The sequence below is a fragment of the Anoplopoma fimbria genome, chromosome 7 (genome assembly GCF_027596085.1).
Source record: "Anoplopoma fimbria isolate UVic2021 breed Golden Eagle Sablefish chromosome 7, Afim_UVic_2022, whole genome shotgun sequence".
NCBI lineage: Eukaryota > Metazoa > Chordata > Actinopteri > Perciformes > Anoplopomatidae > Anoplopoma > Anoplopoma fimbria.
Window position 1 is genome coordinate 19,964,211 of NC_072455.1, and position 19,287 is coordinate 19,983,497.

The 19,287-nt window shown below is 38.6% G+C and overlaps 3 protein-coding genes across 3 annotated transcripts; 2 read left to right on the forward strand and 1 right to left on the reverse strand.

Moving 5' to 3' along the window:
• Window positions 1-444: 444 nt before the first annotated feature.
• Window positions 445-5,892, forward strand: LOC129093731 (transmembrane protein 272-like). The gene is made up of 5 exons (XM_054601841.1): window positions 445-467; window positions 2,222-2,307; window positions 2,424-2,474; window positions 2,621-2,827; window positions 4,801-5,892. Exons 2-5 carry the CDS (start codon window positions 2,244-2,246, stop codon window positions 5,007-5,009), a joined length of 531 nt encoding a protein of 176 aa, XP_054457816.1. The 5' UTR covers window positions 445-467; window positions 2,222-2,243; the 3' UTR covers window positions 5,010-5,892.
• Window positions 5,893-6,911: 1,019 nt separating this feature from the next.
• LOC129093783 (transmembrane protein 272-like) lies at window positions 6,912-8,742 on the forward strand. Its single transcript, XM_054601904.1, has 5 exons — window positions 6,912-6,989; window positions 7,395-7,471; window positions 7,569-7,619; window positions 7,699-7,881; window positions 8,404-8,742. Exons 2-5 carry the CDS (start codon window positions 7,417-7,419, stop codon window positions 8,577-8,579), a joined length of 465 nt encoding a protein of 154 aa, XP_054457879.1. The 5' UTR covers window positions 6,912-6,989; window positions 7,395-7,416; the 3' UTR covers window positions 8,580-8,742.
• A 1,878-nt stretch (window positions 8,743-10,620) lies between these two features.
• On the reverse strand, window positions 10,621-17,696 carry pcolceb (procollagen C-endopeptidase enhancer b). Its single transcript, XM_054601755.1, has 9 exons — window positions 17,611-17,696; window positions 16,294-16,402; window positions 14,294-14,552; window positions 13,828-13,952; window positions 12,682-12,818; window positions 11,946-12,556; window positions 11,733-11,813; window positions 11,374-11,544; window positions 10,621-10,760 (listed from the first exon to the last, which is right to left on the reverse strand). Exons 1-9 carry the CDS (start codon window positions 17,694-17,696, stop codon window positions 10,630-10,632), a joined length of 1,710 nt encoding a protein of 569 aa, XP_054457730.1. The 3' UTR covers window positions 10,621-10,629.
• Between the last annotated feature and the right edge of the window lie 1,591 nt (window positions 17,697-19,287).

Below are 19,287 nucleotides of genomic sequence, written 5' to 3' on the forward strand. Positions count from 1 at the left end.
AAATATTATATTTCAGTTATTGTGTTTTTCTACTGTTTTTTTATTTTTTATTTTTCATTTTTTTATTTTTATCTTGTCTTTCTTTACTATGTCTCTTGTGTGCACTTTAACTCTATGCTGCTGTAAGCCTGCAAATTTCCCTGCTGCAGGACTAATAAAGGATTATCTTATCTTATCTTATCTTATCTTATCTTATCTTATCTTAAAATGATATATTGTAAGGGGTTTAACTATCAAATGAATATACAAAGTTGGCCTATGCTCTACTCATATGGTACCATTGACCTGCCATTCTGCACAACCACCAAAAAACACAGCCCACATTTTTGGGCCTTGTGTGAGTAAGAGTGCGTCAGATGAATGCGCGCTCCCGAGAGGAGGAGGTTTGGCTTCTCAAGAGGCGCGGCTGTGACATAAGCAGAGAGAGAGAGAGAGAGAGAGAGAGAAGCTAAACGATACAAACAAAGGTAAGTGAGCATTAAACATCCAACTGGGATTTTTCCAAGCATTGCGTTATTACTTTTTTTTTTTTTTTTGAGGTGACATTTGCATTTTAAACCCAGGATCAGACTCCAGAAGTTGAGTCGGTGTGTGTTTGTCACTGGGTGGGGTGGAGAACTTTTTTTTTTTTTTTTTTATCTTTTTCAGGTTTGACAGCATTCAGTTGTGCATGAATGAACAAAAGTTTCACACATGTGTTGCAACGTGTTTATGAAAGTGAAATAGAAAGTGCTCAGAGTCGATTTTATTGGCCTGTTATAGATTTAAAAAAAATGATGTTGACATCACATAAATATAATACTATTTGTACAATACTACACTAATAACTATTAGTTCATCATTTAGAAATCTGCAGTACCAGTGGAAAGTTTGGACACACCTTCTCATTCAATGGTTTTTATTTATTTGTTCTACATTGTAGATTAATATTGAAGACATCCAAACTATGAAGGAACACATATGGAATTATGTGGTAAACAAACAAATGCTCAACAAACCAGAATATGTTTTAGATTTTAGATTCTTCAAAGTAGTTGAGTGAGAAGGTGTGTCTATACTTTTGACTGGTACTGTATGTCTCAGCTTCTCATATTCAGTCTTATTCTTAACCTACATTTTCTTCTCTTGTCTCTTTTTTTTTATGTTGTAGTAAATGCTCCAGGTTGTTTCTTGTTGCTGCTGATCCTGTTGTAGACTATTGGTCAGACTTGCTTTGTTGGGAAAGCAGTCAAACCTCTTGGCAGTACTTAGGATAGTATTCTTTCGTCACACAACACATGTGTGAACATATTCTGTTTATTGAGCTGAAGGAAGCTTTTAGTTCCTTGAAATGTAGTCCCAGGACTAAAATTACCAGGAGATTCTTAGCTAAAGTTATAAAAATCAAAAATTGTCTGATGTAGCTATCATTAAGTAACATAAAAGAAGAATTTTGTGTATTTTTGTTATACTTTGCTGGATTAGAGTTCACAGAATGAGTGTTTAGCTGACCAGTCAGATGGACTGAGTGGAAATGACACAAATTTCAATTTAATTTTAAAGCTTTTGTGCATTCTTATGATTATTTAAAACCTGGTGTTAACATTCCCCACAAGAAAACCTGAGACCTTTAGGCATTTATTTAGCCATTAAGCAAGAATGACAAATATTCACTGGTTTCGGCCTCTTAAATGTGTTGATTTTCTACTAGTACTAATGACCATGAAATATTTGGTGGTTTGGACTGCAATTTTAAGACGTCACCTGATGCTCTGTGAAATTGTGCATTTAAAAAAAAAATTGGGACATTGATAGACTAAACCATTGATTATCTATAATAACAATAAGTGTTAGTTGCTATTCAAATGTTAATCGATTGTCTTTCATACCCAGAACTTTACTGAATCTTTATCATACAATGTTACTGCACACTTTCAAAGCTTAATTGTGTCAATTGAGTAATAAAGCAATAATAATAAATCAACTATTAGATTCAGCTTTATTTAGATAAAAGAATAAGTTAAACTCTGTCCTCACTGTAGGAAATGCTGCCTCTATAAAATAGTGATGTTGCCTTTGTTAAACAAGGTGGTGAAAGAATGATGGGAGCAAAATCCTGTTACCTTATGTTAAAACCTTTGTTTTTTGTTTTCTTCTGGCTGATAAAGATCACTTTGAATACAATCCCAGGTTTCAGCATGTGGAACAATGTGGACAACTTAAGTCTTTACTTCTGTTTCAGCTCCTGATCCTCATTGGTGATAATGTCAAACATCGGCCTGATTCGACGCATCCGCAACCGTCCTCAACCCCCATTACCGATACTAGGTGAGCTCATCTCAATCATACACATTCCTGTTATGGTTTAATTTTGTTTTTGATTATATGCAGAAAAAAGAGGCTGTGTCTGCGCCTTCATCTAAATGTTTTCTTTCTTCTTGCAGCATTATCAAAGTTGATTGCTTGTGTCATACCCGCTGCCCAGATTGCACTCGGTGAGTGAGCGATTCACATTTGCAGACATTTTATCTGTGTTATTGGTTTCGCTGTAAACTTTTATTTGAAAATGTTGGAAAGTCTGAATTTCTCCGCACTAAATTTAATGCATCTAATCTCCTGTCATCGACCACATGTCCATCAGGTACAATACATCTGAATGACTGTCCGCGGCAGCACTACATCCCCATCTATCTGATAGTGGCGGGAGTCTTTGGGCTGTTGCTGGCGTTGCTCTCCTGCCTGCCCTGGGCCAGAACCCCCGAAGATGGCACCCCCAACCCGCTCAGTCGAATCTGCACCGCCTGGAACTCGTTGTCATCCTTATTTTTCTTCTGCTGGTTCATAGCTGGTGAGTTTAAACACAGTGGGCTGACTAATGAGCTCATGGGAAAAACTTAGATATAAGGCCATGTTTTTTTTTTGGTTAAATCTCCTGGTCGAGCTTAGCTAACTTTTAAACAATAGACAGGGATTTTTTCACACAGCCCATTTTTGTGTGGCTGAGGTTTAAGTTTGATAACACACCACAAGTCCTGATTAGAACATAATGGACTCAGATGAGCCACTCTTTGCCTCCATTTTGTCATTATTTTAATTATAGCAGGCACGATAACTTCCATACCCTCCTTCAATTTGGAGGTTCTCCAGGCTTCTATTTGTCTCATTTAAAAGGTACAGTGTGTAACCTGTTGGGGTTTTATTAGCAGATATTCATATCACCCATATCTAAGAATTGTTGTTTTATTTAGCTAACCACATTACTTGTGCTTTTTATTAGTTTTTTATTATCACGCTGCAGTATGCATATTATCTGCTCTCTGTCGGACTAATCTACTCCAACTACACACACACATAAAAACAGAGGCAAATAAGCTGCTACCTAGGCGCAAACATAATTCAGTTGGCCAAAGCCACTATGTTTACACAGGCACGGCGTGAACAGTAGGCCAAAAAGCTATTTTTTGTATGCTTATCTGCCTGACGGGACAAAGCAGCCAGGTGGACAGAAGACAGGCAGAAGGACTGATACTGATGGACGTCTGTGTTCTTAAATCTTTATAAACTTCACTCAGAAATGTAATTGATTTTATTGACATTATACATTTGTTTCCAGGGGGATATTAATGATTTTACATAGTGACTTTGTAGGAGAATGGAGTATTGATAAGAGTAGCCCCTAGTTGTACTAAAATCCTAAAGATATCTATCCTACTTGTAGACCACCGTAGTTCTCCAACACAATTCAAAAGGGACGGGTTTAGCTCAGGGGTATTTAGTTGGTTGCATAAATACTAGATGCCACTAAATCTTAAACACTGTCCCTTTAAGTGCACCAGTTGTACTAACATGTGTTGGCCATTAGATGTCCATCTGTGTCTTCTAGAGCAGTGGTTCTCAACCTTTTTTCAGTGATGTACCCCCTGTGAAATACTTTTTTAGCCAAGTACCCCCTAACCAGCGCAAAGCATTTTTGGTTGAAAAAAATATGTAATACTAAGCGCCATCAATGTCTGATTTATTAAACTGTCAACACTGACGATTGCATTGTTGCATTAAATTCAGTTTATGAACTTACACTTATATTTTATTGAATATTTATTAAATAACAATTTTTTAAGGATTTTTGAATGGATGCTAATTTTAAATATATATTTTTTTAAATCTCACGTACCCCCTGGAGTGCCTTCACGTACCCCCAGGGGTTCACGTACCCCCATTTGAGAACCACTGTTCTAGAGATCCCCCTGCCTTTTTAGAATCGGCAAAGCTGCACACAAACACCTAAGGTGAACATTTTAAGTGAGTTTAAAACATTGGAAATGAGGATGTTGTAAGGCAAAACAGTCCTTCAGTTCTCTAAAATGCACAGCTCAAGAAAAAACAGTCCATTGACATTCATTATACATCTTTTGATACAAATGAATGGCTAAATAAATGTCATTAATAAACGGCACTGCTGTGGCAGCTGGTTGGTACTATGAACCATTTCTTTCTCCCCTCATGTCATGTCATCTCTTTACTATCAGCTCTTCAAAAAAAGCCCCAAAAATATTGAAAATTGGATATGTATTTATTAAAGGACACTGCTCAAAACCACTGTCTTGAATAAGATCAAAGTTGGTTCAAACATCTTCAATAAAGTTAAATCCTTGGGGCGTAGCGGTTTGTCATTCTCTCGTCAAAAACGCTTCAAAACAAGAAATGGCTTATTACTGAACAAAGTTTTTTTTACAAAGTTAGATCACAAAATAATGATATATAGTGTAATAATGGGATTAAATAGATATACAACATATTTATTCTCTTCTCTTTCTTACCTAGGTAATGTGTGGATATACTCTATTTACAAGCCCAACTACGACAGGAACACAACGAATGTGGATCCCTACTGCGACAAGACTCTCTACCTGTTTGCCTTCTGGACCACCACCTTAGTCTACATCCTCATGGCTTTGTCCATGGTTTGCGGCTGCTGCGTCTTGGTCTGCAAGTTGCTGTGCGGCCAAGCCGATAGAGACGACGACGTCTAGAATCAAACAAACCAACGAGGAGACAGGATGCGTCTAATGCGGCTGTTAATGGTTGATATATTGCCACACAAGATTAATATGTTTTATCTGAACACCTACCATGTCTCGTAGTGGCACAGCCTGTGTTTTGACAGCCTCATTTAGATACACACTCAAATCCAAGATGCTGTAGATTTTAACACTGATCACAATTAACGTCTGTAAATGTTTTCTCGATGCTGAGCCTTTTGTAGAAAAGATACAAGAGGTATTCTTACACAAGATGTATTCTTTACATGTCGAACCAGGAATTAGCCTTAAACTTGGTACAAAGTACTGGATCTTGCTGAATCTTTACTGAATCTTGCCTTGTTGTTAATTTTTTGTTGATAATTTGTGTCACGAAGGCACTCTATAAAACAAACAATCATATGCCACATCTTTCCAATCATGCACTTTAATAGACAATGATTAATAATACAGCGTAAGCCTATATAAGATACTTTGTGAAGCCTAATGCAGCGGGGAACCATCTTATTTTATGCTTCCCTTTTTGGTTTCCATCATGTAACATTGAATCACAGTGCTTAAATTGCAGATCAAACTGTATCAGATGAGTTTCACTGCTATAATTTCTATAACATGATTAAGATTACATACAGTATATTTGCCAAAATGCAATCAGAGATATGTTGTATTTTGTCACCTGAAACATCAATTAAAAGATAAAGAAATGTAGAAATGTGTAATATGGGAACTCTGTAAAAATAGGAAATGTATTTCTCCGAAGCAGTGATTTCTGAGGATGTTGCAAACCGTCTCTTCAACCACAGATGTGCTTTATCTGGTAAATCATCCAGGTTACTAAAATGGAGAGATAAGAGGAAGTTGTCTTTTCATAAAACGAAAATAGCTTTTTTATAAATGTTTTTGCCAAATAATCACATGGGGAAATCATGATGTTGTCTGAATTTTTTGTCTATTAGCTTGGAAATATGGGAACCATGATGAAGGAAATACAACGTAGAGTGAAAGTAAGAGTGAAAGCTGCTGTAAAAGGGGATTCTACTCAGTAGATGAGTGCAAAAGGACTTTTTCATCCAGATATCATACCAGCCCAGACAATGCATCCAAACAGGCTTCACAATGTTCAATCAGTTACATGCTACCAGAGGTATTTTCTGGCAACCTAATGCAGAAAATGGAGAGGAAAAAACTTAACAAATAACGAAATATTGTTATTGTAATCCATTTTTACCCCCAGCTTTACATTTTTACACATTGCACTTCGACCTCAGACTCACTGTTACTTCCTCATACTTGGCTGCTATTCATCCCCCACACACCCACCTGCCCACCTGCCTCTCATTCCCTCATCAGTCACCTCATCAGCCTCTTATCAGGCTTTGGATAAAAGCATCAAATGACTGTAATGTAATGTAATGTAATGTAATCACTCTGACTTTTCAAACATTGTCTATTGTGGAGCACAAACTTAGGCACTTCTTTGTTTTGTCTAATATATTTTTCAACTCATTTAAATTGCAAGCAACAAAATAAAACCATGATAAAAGTTAAGCTTATTTAAGTCAAACTCCCCTTATATTTATACTTTTATGGAAAAAGTAGAGATTGAAAGAAAATGGAAAGCTGAATTCTGTTGAGGTACCTTCACCAAAAAGATTCAAGTTGTTGGACAAGAACAAAGACGATAGGATTGATGAGTGAAACATGATATGATCTAAAGATAAATGCTGATGTATTGGAGTTTACAATATGACTTCTTCTCATTATTAACAGACAGAAAGGGAACTAATTACAATCATCAAGAAATAAAGAGGAAGAAACAGGAAGTTGAGACCCGCACACATGGCACGTGAACTCTTATACACCTCAAGTGAACTATATCTAACCTTCAGATGTGTCGCAGCAATAAATAGTGTCACCTCAGGCTGTCAGAGAGGAGACACACAGAGGAGATACTCTTACTCACACAGAAAGGTATGGGATGACCTATCTGATCAATGTATTACTGTTTCTATGATTGTACTGCCTTATTTTTTAAAACATAAAATCTACTTTTTAAAGATTTGTTTCATGGATTTTCAGCCTGGAAAAAAACAATTCAAAACCCTTTTCTATTTTGAGCTTGTATTGTCGTTATATTAGATGTATGCTAACTATTGTTGCTGTTACTGTACTTGCAGTTAAAAGAAGTGAAATATCATAAAACTTGCCGTTTATTTTTAGGGAAGTAGGCTACAGTGAGTTTGACAGTGAAGCTATTTCACCACTATAGTTTGAATGAAGAGCACTTCTTGTGAAATATCCCGGCAATTTCGAGCTTTGAGACTGTAATACAGTACAGCTGATGTGTCTGTCTCTCTTCCCTTTGACCCTCTGCAGCTTCGATATAACATAACACACAATGTCAGAGAGTGAAGGACCTCAACGCATCTTCAGACCTCCAGCAGTAACATTAGGTAAAAGATGGAGGTGTCTTAAAGTCATGCCCCTTTGTGTTTATATTTAGATTAACCTCATCACATATATAAAATATCCTGTCCTGTCTTCCCTCAGTATGCACCCAGGTTATCATGGGTATCATGCCCCTTGCTCAGCTGGTAGTAGGTAAGCAAATTTTGAAGTTGTTTCAATTGTGGATTGCAATAACTGCCAATAAAATGATTACACGACCTTTTTAATACAGGAGCGGTTTACCAAAACGACTGCCCAAAGCAGCCCTACATCCCCATCTATCTGATGGTTATGGGAGTCGTCTCCCTGGTGCTGACTGTGCTCTCCCTCCTGCCCTGCTGTGCCCGCTTCGAGATTCAAAGCATGGCCTGGAGCTGCCTGGTCGCTCTCTTCTTCTTCTGCTGGTTCACCGCCGGTAAGCTGAAAGCATTGAGTAGTAGTCTAACAAATGCACAATAAATGCACTGACACAGGCGGTTAAAACTCCCTTAATCAATATTTCTAGATCAGTTAAATGACTCTGAGTACTTTAGAAGGTGTTGCTTGCAGCATTGTAGCTCTTTGTTTTAGTTTTATGGTCTCTCCGCATAATCAAACCGATAACTATTAGCTATAAATGGTGAAATTCAAGTTACCGAAAAATCTATGAACACAGCTTTTGGTAGAAGATTACATAGGTATCTGTGAGCTGAATGTATTCTTAATGCATAGCTGGAGTTTAAAGCTGTTTACTTAAATAGTCTCTCTTAAGCGTTATTTCCAGATGCAACTAGCCTTTTCTGGCTAAACAACTTTGACAAACCCACTCTACACTACCTACCTAGTGCCAAACAACAAGGTTTAACTAAAGTACTGGGCAGAAACACGCTTCAACACTACAGAAAATGTGTTCACTTCTGTGGAAAGTAATGATTCTCTTTGGATTCTTTTTCTCAAGGAAATGTGTGGATTTACTCCATCTATGAACCCAGCTACAACCAGACAGCATCCAGCATGGACACCTACTGCAACAAGACCCTCTACCTGTTTGCTTTCTGGACCACCAACCTGTTCTACATCCTGCTAGGTTTCATGATTCTCATGAGCTGCTGCACATGCTTTCTTGTGGGGTGATGATTTAAAGCCACGGAACAACACACATGGAGTTGTTGGTGGATGTAATGACAGTAAATGTGCTAAAATTCATTTGTGTTTTCATGTGCGCTTGATGTTCATTTTGCCATTTTAGTTTTGAACTCTGGAAAAGGAGATCACCTTAAGCACCAGTGTTTATTTTTTATGCGTCTTTTATCCAATAAATATTCTATTTTACATACATAATACAGTATAAAACTTAATATTGTATGTTTACTCATGAAGTTTGAATTCTGGTAATAAAGTCTTGCTTTGCTCTGTGTGTAAAGTTACAAGATTTCTGAAAATCTGTCAAACAACAAAATACTACGCGTACCATAAGAGCTCTAGGGGTTTCAAAGCATTACAGTTTATTTTACAAACTCCCTTTCCCCATTTAACAAAACATGCATAACTTCCTGTGGTATCAGTTTGTTATTCTGCCTTAACACAAGCAGCCATATAAGAACTACTGCTAAATAAAACACAATCTGAAGTTTGGGCTAATTTCAACTACTTTATGTGCTACTACATAGCCCAATCATAATGTACCATCATTTATCAGTTGATTTATATTTTGCATTACTGATCTAAATTGTCTATCAAATAAATGTAGTGGAGTACAATATTATCCTTAAAAGTGTCCTGGAATGTAAGTATGGCGTGGCATAACAGTGACACTCAAGTAAAGTACCTCAATGTTGTACTTAAGCACAGTACTTCAGTACTTTAACTTAATGCCTGGGCCTATTCTTTGGCTTCTGCTGGTTCACCACCGTTAGTTGTGATCTGAAACATCAATTTTGCATGCGACTGAATATAAAGCTGTTTGTTCATTGCTGTTTAGGGAGAACACATAAAATCAACGCTTTCTCTTCATGAAATGCAATAATATAAACATCCAGCAGATGTCCCACTAATACATCTAAATGAAGAAATCCTCACAACATGGGGACACAGATTTAAACAACAGTTCTCAATCTTATTTGCTGAGAGACTCCTTCAAAAGGTTGTTTTCTTTCGCTCTTGTCTTCTACAGGCTTTAACAAGGTGCATTACCAAAGTTCAAGTTTTTAAAGTAAGTGAAAGAACATGAACATGAAAAAATACTTGTTAATTGTCAGCTGTGAGACCCTGACAGGTGTGTATCTTTCCAAGTCATGTCCAATCAGCTTAGTTTACCACAGGTGGACTCCAATCAAGTTGTAGACACATCTCAAAGATGATGGGAGGCTAAATTTCTGATGTCTGAGCAAAGGTAACCAGATATTTAATTTATATATTTTTAATAAGTTTGCTAGTTATTCCAAAATCCTCTTTTATACTTTCTATATTCTAAATGCCTTTCTGGGGACAGACATGGGAAATTAGGAAACTGCTGTGAAACATTGCATTGAAAAAAAGGACATTGCACTAATGATATTAGAGCACAATCAGCTTATAAAGTATTGTAGCTGAGTGCAATTTGCCCTTTTCTTGCTCTGATGCAGTTGTCCATGTGGCAACAATGGCAACTTTGTGCCAAATGTATGCATATCACCTAAATTGAATATGTGCAAATAGTACAGGATAACCAAGTATTTCACCCTTTGTTTTGGCTTTTTAATTCACACGGCTTGTCTAATTTGTGCAGGTTTAGTAGCTGCAAAAGCTGTGAAATCTTTTGGTGAATTCCCCTCCAAGTTCCTTTCTCATAGTAGGCTGTATTTTATGCCTTATTCTCCACCTGTCCAGTAGCTGCCCTAAATGTGTTCCTGCCAGTTGTATTCACATGATACCTGCGTTCATCCTCATTTCCCTCACCCAGTATATTTCAGCACCAAAATCACATGGTTTATTGATGTTCATCTTTTATCACAGAAATATTATAATTTACATACAAAATACAAAATATACTGATGTATGTTTACTTTTTTTTAAATAACTTTTCGCGACAAAATTGCATTATGTAAAAAATTTAGTTACTCATAATATTTCCACTCTTTATGTTTAGTTACATGTTTTCAGAGATATAGTCAGTCAACATCCATTGGTGGGCTTGGCTGAAATGTCAGCACTGTTTGCGCAAGAGGTTGGCCAGTGCTTTGGCGTGGATGGGCTTATAGAGGATGGTGAAGCTGGAGGGGCTGAGAAGGCCGTTTCCCTGTGCGTCGACTTTTCCCATCAGCACATAGTTCTGGCCTGAACAAGAAAAGAAATGTGTCAGAACTTGTCAAATACCAGTTCATGCCGACCTATGGATTAAATTAACGGACACATATTGTTTGACTGAAGTAATATGTATTAGTCATTATGTGTTACAATAATTACTTCCAAAAGTAATAAACAAAGTCACAATTGCACACCAAATTAAATTTGTAATCAAACACTGAACTATATTCTTTTATTTCTGCCTTTAATGACTTGAATATAGTGGTTAAATAAATAGTTATATCGTCTGCATACAATGAGAGTTTGGGCTATTTTGTAGTTCATAGGCCAAAATGAAGCCAGAGGAAATACAAAATTATATTTAAGATATATTGCTATTTGATATAGCACCATTTTATTTTAGTCTTACCTTGATAACACAAAGATTATATGTTTATATGTTTGTTTTTAAGAATTGGTATGTATTGATAATGTATCTGATCAACATTTAGTGTTATTAGTAAGATAGTAAGCAATTGCATGTATGACGTCATACATATCAATATTTCACAGTTGATGCCATGGAGACATTTCTTTCAGTACAAATGTGGTGTTTGTGTTATATGCCGAGACAGACAAAAGCTGTAAATAGAGATAGTTGTACCTTTGATTAGACTGGGGCATCTCTTGCAGGTGGAGGCCAGTGTGACCGACATGATTGGCCCTGATTTGTTGATGTTCAGTCTTTCTGCCTTAAAGGCCTTGATTATGGACACCTCAATTGTCGCCGAGCCCCTCGGACCAGGGGTCAAAGATGTAACCTTACCTGTTATCACTGAAAGAAAGAGCAATATAAGAGAGAAAATATAAAAATCAAAGAAAGTGAACAGGGTTTGCATGGTTTTTCTTTTAAAAATTATGCACCAAATTATTGTTAAACTAAAGAATTAAGTCAAAATATTGAATCCATGTGCCAGGACAGAGAAGTTTTCTGAAGACCAAAGGGAAGCTGATTTGACTTACCGAAGTCATGAGGGCAGAAGCTCGATTGGAGAGTTCCTGTCCTCTTACAGACTTGTGTGCACAGTGGGTTCAGAGGTAAAGCTAAAGAAAACGCACATGGCAAGAAACGTGTGATGAGCATATTGACTTGCTGCTCAATACTGTGTGCACATATACATACATACAAAGCAAAGTGTAGTTTTGTTAGCTTAAAAATCAATTACTTCCACTCACGTTTGTTGCTCACAAAAGGCTTCTTTGTGACCGTCTTGCTTACTCCAGGTTTAAGGGTTACTTTAGGCTTAATCTTCGGTTTGGCTGTTGGTTTAACTCTGCTCTTGGTTGGCTTTGTTGGTTTGACAACAGGTTTTAAGGTGGGTTTGGTCTTCAGTAAAGGCTTTCGTGTGGGTTTAGACTTGATTCTTGGTTTGAGCGTTGGCTTGATAATCTTAGGTTTGGGTGTAGGTTTAGTTTTAGGTTTGAATCCAGGTTTAGATGTGGGCTTTTTCACAGGTGCTTTAGGTGTTGGTTTAGCTGGTTTGGGTTTAGCTGTGGGCTTGACTGCAGGCTTGACGATAGGTTTGCGCGGTGAAGGTTTCAACGGTATCTTCACCAGTGTTTTTTTGGCTGGTTTTGAGGTGGGTTTAGGGCCAGGCCTTGGTTTGGGGGTTGCATTGGTGGGTTTGCTTGGCTTCGTCTGAGGTCCGTAGATAAAGTCTCCCCCAGCCGTTGGCGCCCGAGACCCACGGGGCACACTGGAGTAGTGGGCCATGAAGCCATCTGAGGTCACGCTGAGGTCAGAGATGAACTGGACAAGGAGCTCGTTACCATTTGTCACTATTGTTCTATGTAAGGGACGACAAAAATAGAGAGGAAAAAAGGACAGGCGGAGGATTAGCAAAGTTGAAACGTTGTGCCATGTATTTTTAAAATGCCTCTTTTATCACCAATTTCTGATCAGCAAGCTTACCCTGGTGAACTGTCTCCACAGAATTTCCCAATCCTCCTTGAGTTATCCCTCTCTCCCCCGTTAAACAATGCCACATAATCGTAGCGACAGTACGTGTCAGGCTCCAAGTCCAGCTTTATAAACTTCACCTCGATCACCTAGGGAGGAGGTGGCAATGAACACACAAAACATGCCAGTACAAACTATATCATTTATGTAGGGGAATAAATGATGTGAGCTGACTGTATATTCCTGACTAGCTTTCATGGAACCAGCACAGTGTAGACATACAGTACAGTAGGTGGTGGTGGTGGTGGTGGAGGAGAACGGCCAGACTACAGAAATACAGAAGAGCATTTACTCTCTCCCTCGCTCTCGCTTCCTTCCCTCTTTCCTTACTTTCAATCTCTTGGCACATACGAGCACACCTTCAGGCACTCAAAGAAGCCTTTCATTTGAACTTCGTCACAGGGCCGCTGTCACACACTCACAAACACACACATACATACACACATAGGCTACATCAGGGACCTGAGGTTTAACATTTCCTTGTAACGGGCCCCTTCACTGCCATTTTCATTTTTCCTTCTCCTCCTGCTAGTTATCCTTATGTAACACACCTAGCTCCTCACTTTTTTGTGTTAATAAATCATAAATATAATGATAATATTGTTGATATTTACTAGGGATAAAATAGTTTTAAGAGGTATTTTTTTACCTTTTTCCAAAAAGACGTATAAACCAGATTAATAACCAGATTGAAGCCTTCTGTCCTTTTTCCAACATTCAACATTTAGGAGAACCCATCATGCTCTTAAATAACCAATCGTAGTAGCAAATTAGTGTTTTAAGACATTGTTCCTTAAAGACATTACATTGTGAGCAACCGTCATCTTGCTGTTAAGGTTTAAATTCATTCAGAAAGTGGTAGCTAACTAGCCTAGCTACTTAGCCTGGCTTGCCAACGCTAGCGTAGATTCCCACTTGAAATTACCCCCCTGAATAAGACTAATGTAAGGGTATCACTGCAGACATTTTTTATAAGATTAAAATTTCTTCTTTTCGGTGATACAATTTTAACTAACTAAATAAACTAACTTAAATTCATTAGATAAAATTCTAATATGTTACTAGTAAGAAATACGAAGTGCAGTACGATTGGCTTACATTGCCTGGTTCTACGGAGATGTGCCAGGAGCAGCTGATGCCTGCTGGATAATTAGAGTTGGGCCAGTTGGGCGTCTTCACAGAGCCCTGCGATTTGGTCAGACGTCCTCCACAGAACTGGTTCTCTATAGGATTAAAAAGAGAATAAGTCCTAATTCACTAGATTTTAGTTCTTTGCTTGATGTTGTAATTTTGGATTTTTTTGGGGTCATCCTGAAATGTTTTAAAAAACTGGCAGATTTGAGTGATTTGTTACTTCCAGAGATGATTGTGTTACCCTTTCTTGGCATAAACAAATCACCAGAATATAGTTTCACAGACAATAAAAATCCGTAAAAACACCAGCCGAGACGACCACGGAGCTGCCATCTATCACTAGAAAATCACTAGACAAAACCCTTTAGCTTCATCTAATAGTTCCTCGTGGTCTGCCGCTTTCTATGTTTGTGGGATTTCTTGTCCCCACCTTCCACATGGGGCTTCCCTGCGCTGAAGGAAGCGAGAAAGCCTCTTCCTCCAGTGGCCTCGTCTGACACCATATCTAACATCATGGTGTTGGAGGTGGCGATGACGGCGCCGGGCCGGAACGTCCCACAGAAACGACCCAGCTTCTGCACCAAGCGAGTGTGACCGTTGTAGACGTCCAGGTAGTCGTAACGACAGGTGGGGTCTGCCTCCATGTCAAAGAGGCGGAAAGACATCATTACCACGTGGCCCTCTGGGACCTGGAGGGGGCGACAGGTGATGCTTTGAGGAAAGACTGCTAGAAAAAAGTTTTTAGCAGGTTTAGCCTCAGGTGACAACAAATTATTGCTCGAATTATGGGTCAATATTCAATATTTCCATCTAAATAACCCTCCAATTACCATCATAGATTGTACTCGATGTGTTGGAGTTTTGTACTAAGCTCGTAAAGCAACAGAACTATATTTTAAATTCTAGTGAGAAATGCAAAGTTTCCAAAGACACCAGATATGATTTTTTTATATATGATTTTGGCGGGACATGTGTATAAATGATGTACAAAACATGTGGAATATTTAATGTGGTGTTATGGTGCAGCCATAATATACACTGAGTCGTAAGTTTTCACCAGACCTTAATTCCCAACATGGTACGTTTTATATGTGTGTTAATTAACTTAACGTCAAATTTTTAAATTAATTTGTCATTATCTGTGAAAAGGATTGGGTGGATAGTTTTTGTTGTTGTCGTCTTGCTTGTCACATAAGTGCAGGTGATCGGCTTAATCAGTGAGAGTGAAAACAGGTGTGTATCATTAGGTCCTCTACACAGTAAGTTACAGGGCACTGCCAAGTTGTGGTAGAAGGAGTGAATTTGTTCTTCAGTATATTATTTTCTGTTACAGTTGGTGCACTAAATGTGTGTGTGCCCAAAAATAAGTTTAGATTGCCAACAGTTACAAAGGAATCTAATTGAATTCATGTTATGTTTGTTTTTCTGTACTTCTGAGAGCTTTGTATCAGTCTAGTTCACCCTGTTTACCTGAGCAGATGGTACGTTCCAGCTCAGGCCGAGAAGGCATAAAGCCAGTCTCTGATGTTTTTTTTGCTGCTAGCTGTGTGGCTGCATGCTTTATTCCTTTGTTTCTTTCTTTGTTTTTGTGTTTGTTTGTTAGGCTTGTACGCCTAACTTTATAACCAGACCATTTGTGAAAAGGGTTTATAAGTCATATAGAATCCGATCTTTTTTTAAACCCTATATGCTTGACATTTAGAATAAATGGAAGAAACCCTGAGAATTTAAACTGAAGTTGAATACAACCCACAAATGACTGAAGAGTAGTTTAATCACTGGAGGCATGAATGAAAAAAATAGCACCTTTAAAGCAACACTATAAATTCTGAAAGATGAAATAGGATTCATTATTTTACAAGAAATGCTACCTTTCTCAGTTCAATTCAATCAAATGTTTTATTACTACAGCCTAACTTATGCTGGTATGACCAATGAAAAAGGGTGGCTAATGTTTGCAAACATTTAATATTTATCACAGTTGCTTTGTATCTTAGCTGCTGCTTGTAAAACTCTCATATTTAAAGTTGGTTTGCTGATCTCTTGTGATTATTAAAGTGTTTTACCACTATCCTGTAATTGCACACAGACACAGGTGTTTTCACTCATTTTGGTTGGTTGAAGGTGACCACAAACTCCACACACTACTAAGAATGATAAAAGGTGTAATTTGGTGCCAAGAGGGGAGCTGTCAATCAAGCACTGTCTCCTGACACCCCCACAGTCAAGGGAGGAGGTCTAATCCAGCCAGTAATAATCACCTGTGTAGATTTGCCATGTTTGTGGATGGGATTCGAGCATTTTCACACACATTGTGAATGTTTTGGACCTTTTTTTTTATCTAACTCAAACTGGTCGACAATGGAAGCAGCCACTTTTGGACACGTTGCGTTTTGGTTCAATGGTGTAGTGATTTTAAAAGTGACTCACAGTGATGTACCAGGTGCATTTGCTGTTGGGTTTGTAGGGACTGGGGAATCCCTCACTGGCCACGATGCCAGAGTCTGTGACCAGGTGGCCTCCACAGAGGAAGGTGGGTCTAAAAAGAGTATCACAGAACCACCATCAAATTCATTTAACTTGTAGTGCTGCACTGGAAGAAAACATGACTTTAAGAAGAGATTTAAGGCAGAGGTCGCAGAAACACACACACGCACACATTTTTACATACGTGCTGAAAACCACAGCGGCACAGTCCATCACTGTTCTGACTCTGGGGAGGTTCCAAATGAACTCTCCTGATTTGTGTTTTTTTTTTTTTTTTTTTTTAAAAAGTTGCTCAAACCAAGCCAGGAAGTCTAGCAATATACTGTATATGTTCTTTGAGCTTTCTCCACACACTGTCTGTACCACAAGAAGGCTGTCGGTAGACGTAACAGGTATTTACTTTGAGCAGAAAAGGCACTTTCAACACAGAACACTCGCACTTGAGGTTTGGTTAAACACAGATCAAAGCAGGGCAAGCCTCAACTTTAAGATTTTGCAGCAGACTCGTTAATTTAGACGTGGGTTGCTCTTGTCAGCTTGTCTCCCTTTTTAAAGTCTCCTACGTTTGATTATCAAACTTGGCTGCGTGGCTCAAAATTTGTTGTTTTGTTCTTGTTTCTTGGAGGAAAAAAAGGCCAAAACGAATCATCTTTTACATTGTGAAGACTGTTTCTGTGATCATCAATCAATTAACAATCCCTTTTTTAGTTTGTCATAATCTTCAGGCATACGTTGTTGGTCTTGGGTACTGTAAGGCCACATTGGGCCAAAAACAAACAGTGGCGTCCCTCCCTTCTGACCCTCTGGAGCTGTACAGCCCACAGGCATTTGTTTGTCTCTCATGTTCAATTTACACCCTGAATGTGTGTGGAAATAGCGACAGCAGTGAAAACAAGCATTTCAAGGAAGAAATTCAACATTTACGGAGCCAAAAGTGTGGATTTAGAGGATGAAAGTCAGAAGTCATACATTTGCCCAGTTAAATCACTACATCAGCTACAGCATGCTGTCATTTCTGTGTATTTACGGGACGCCAACCACATCTTCCTAACTGCAACCTTCTGTTTCTACTGTGCTTTCTATAATCATAATACTGCAACCAGGAAAGAAATCACACACAGTAGTTAATCCAGACAGATGTTGGCTTGAAAACGGCATGCCACATGTGCACAAGCAAGAAAACGGATGCACAAGACGGACATTGATATAGTTGACACACAAACCTGAAAACATTTGATGTATCTAAAACCTCTCACTTACCTGGTGAAGTTGTTCTGACTCTGAGCTTCTGTCCATCCCAGCGTCAAAATGACAAGAAGCCACACAGTCCACACCCTGTCCTCCATCCTGCTGTCCTCACGAGGTTAAGGAAAAGACTGGAGAGGAGAAGGAGGGAGAATCAGAGGGGAGGCGTGGAGAGATGCAAGGTTTAAAAGGGGGAGGGGAGAGAAGGGAGAGGAGGGAAGTGGATATGATGGGTGAGGAGAAGGTGTGTTATGGAGGGACGGAGAAGAAAGGAAAACGCGAATTAATGTAATATTGAGAGCACAGAAGGCCGTTTGATACAGAGAAAATATCAATTACAGAATCGTGGCCAAAAGCAATGTATGTACAGTTCAGAGCACAGAGTGCTTGTTATGTTCCAGCTCTGTGTTGTTGTTTAACAGGGAGGGCAATGGAATATATGGAGACTGTGTGTTTCTGCAGGTGTGCCTGCTGATGGACAGAGGACCACTGTCCCATATGTTTGTGTATTATGACCTATTTAATGCACCACCAGCTAGCAGCAAGGCATCTGCGTTTGCAGGGCCGTCTGCAGTTGTTTGGTCGATCAGCCACTTTGGTCCAGACAGAAATGTCTCAACAATCACTGGATCTGTTGTCGTTATAAATGTGCGCAGACATTCATGGTCCTCAGAGGATGAATCTAATGATCTTGAGCCACCAGCGGTCGTAGTTTTCACTTGTCCGGTGAAATATCTCCACATCTTCTAGATGGATTGGCACAGGTTTTTTTTTTTTGCAGACATTCATGGTCCCCAGATAATTAATCCTCTTTGAAATTTTGAATACTATTGGTTTGTGTCGGGAAATTTGATATATTTTACACCCTTATTATAATCACTTTGGCAATCTCCTGACATCTTAGAAAGATTGATTTTGCAAATCATTTTGAAATCCCTAAAATGTTAAACGAAGGAGAACAAAAGAAGATCTAAAATCATTTATGTAATGTGTTAGTCATTTATTATTTCATATGAACAAATGGCTGCTCTTGATGAAATGAGTGTAAATGACTTTCAAATTACTTTTGAAAATATTGCAATATCGTGCTAATGTTTTACAGCTTGTATACCACACTTTTCTGTTTTTTATTTCATTCGCTCTGAATTTTGTTTGTAGCCTATTCTGTTCTTTGTCCCCATCATTGTATTGTAAATGGACTGTACTTTTATAGCGCTTTTTTAGTCTTCCTACCGCTCAAAGCGCTTTTTACACTACATATCATCATTCACCCATTCACACACTGATGGCAGGGGCTACCATGCAAGGTGCCACCTGCCCATCAGGACTCTAACATTCATACACATACATACACTGCAGGAACAGCCTGCGGGAGCAATTTGGGGTTAAGTGTCTTGCCCAAGGACACATCGACATGGACTGCTGTGGCCGGGGATCGAACTGCCGATGACCCTGCTCTACCACTGAGCCAACGTCGCCCAGAATACATTTTGAGCTTCCAAATATCAAACATTTAATCGTCGAATATTATAGTTCAGCAATCACAAACCAAAACCACTAATTGGCATTAGTTGTGCTTCGTGTTTTGTGCTAATGAGCTGCTAAACATCAGCGGCTTGTCATCGTGAGCATGTTAGCTTACATTAGCATTTAGCACAGCCTAAGCGCTGCCTCCCAGAACTTCAAGCATGA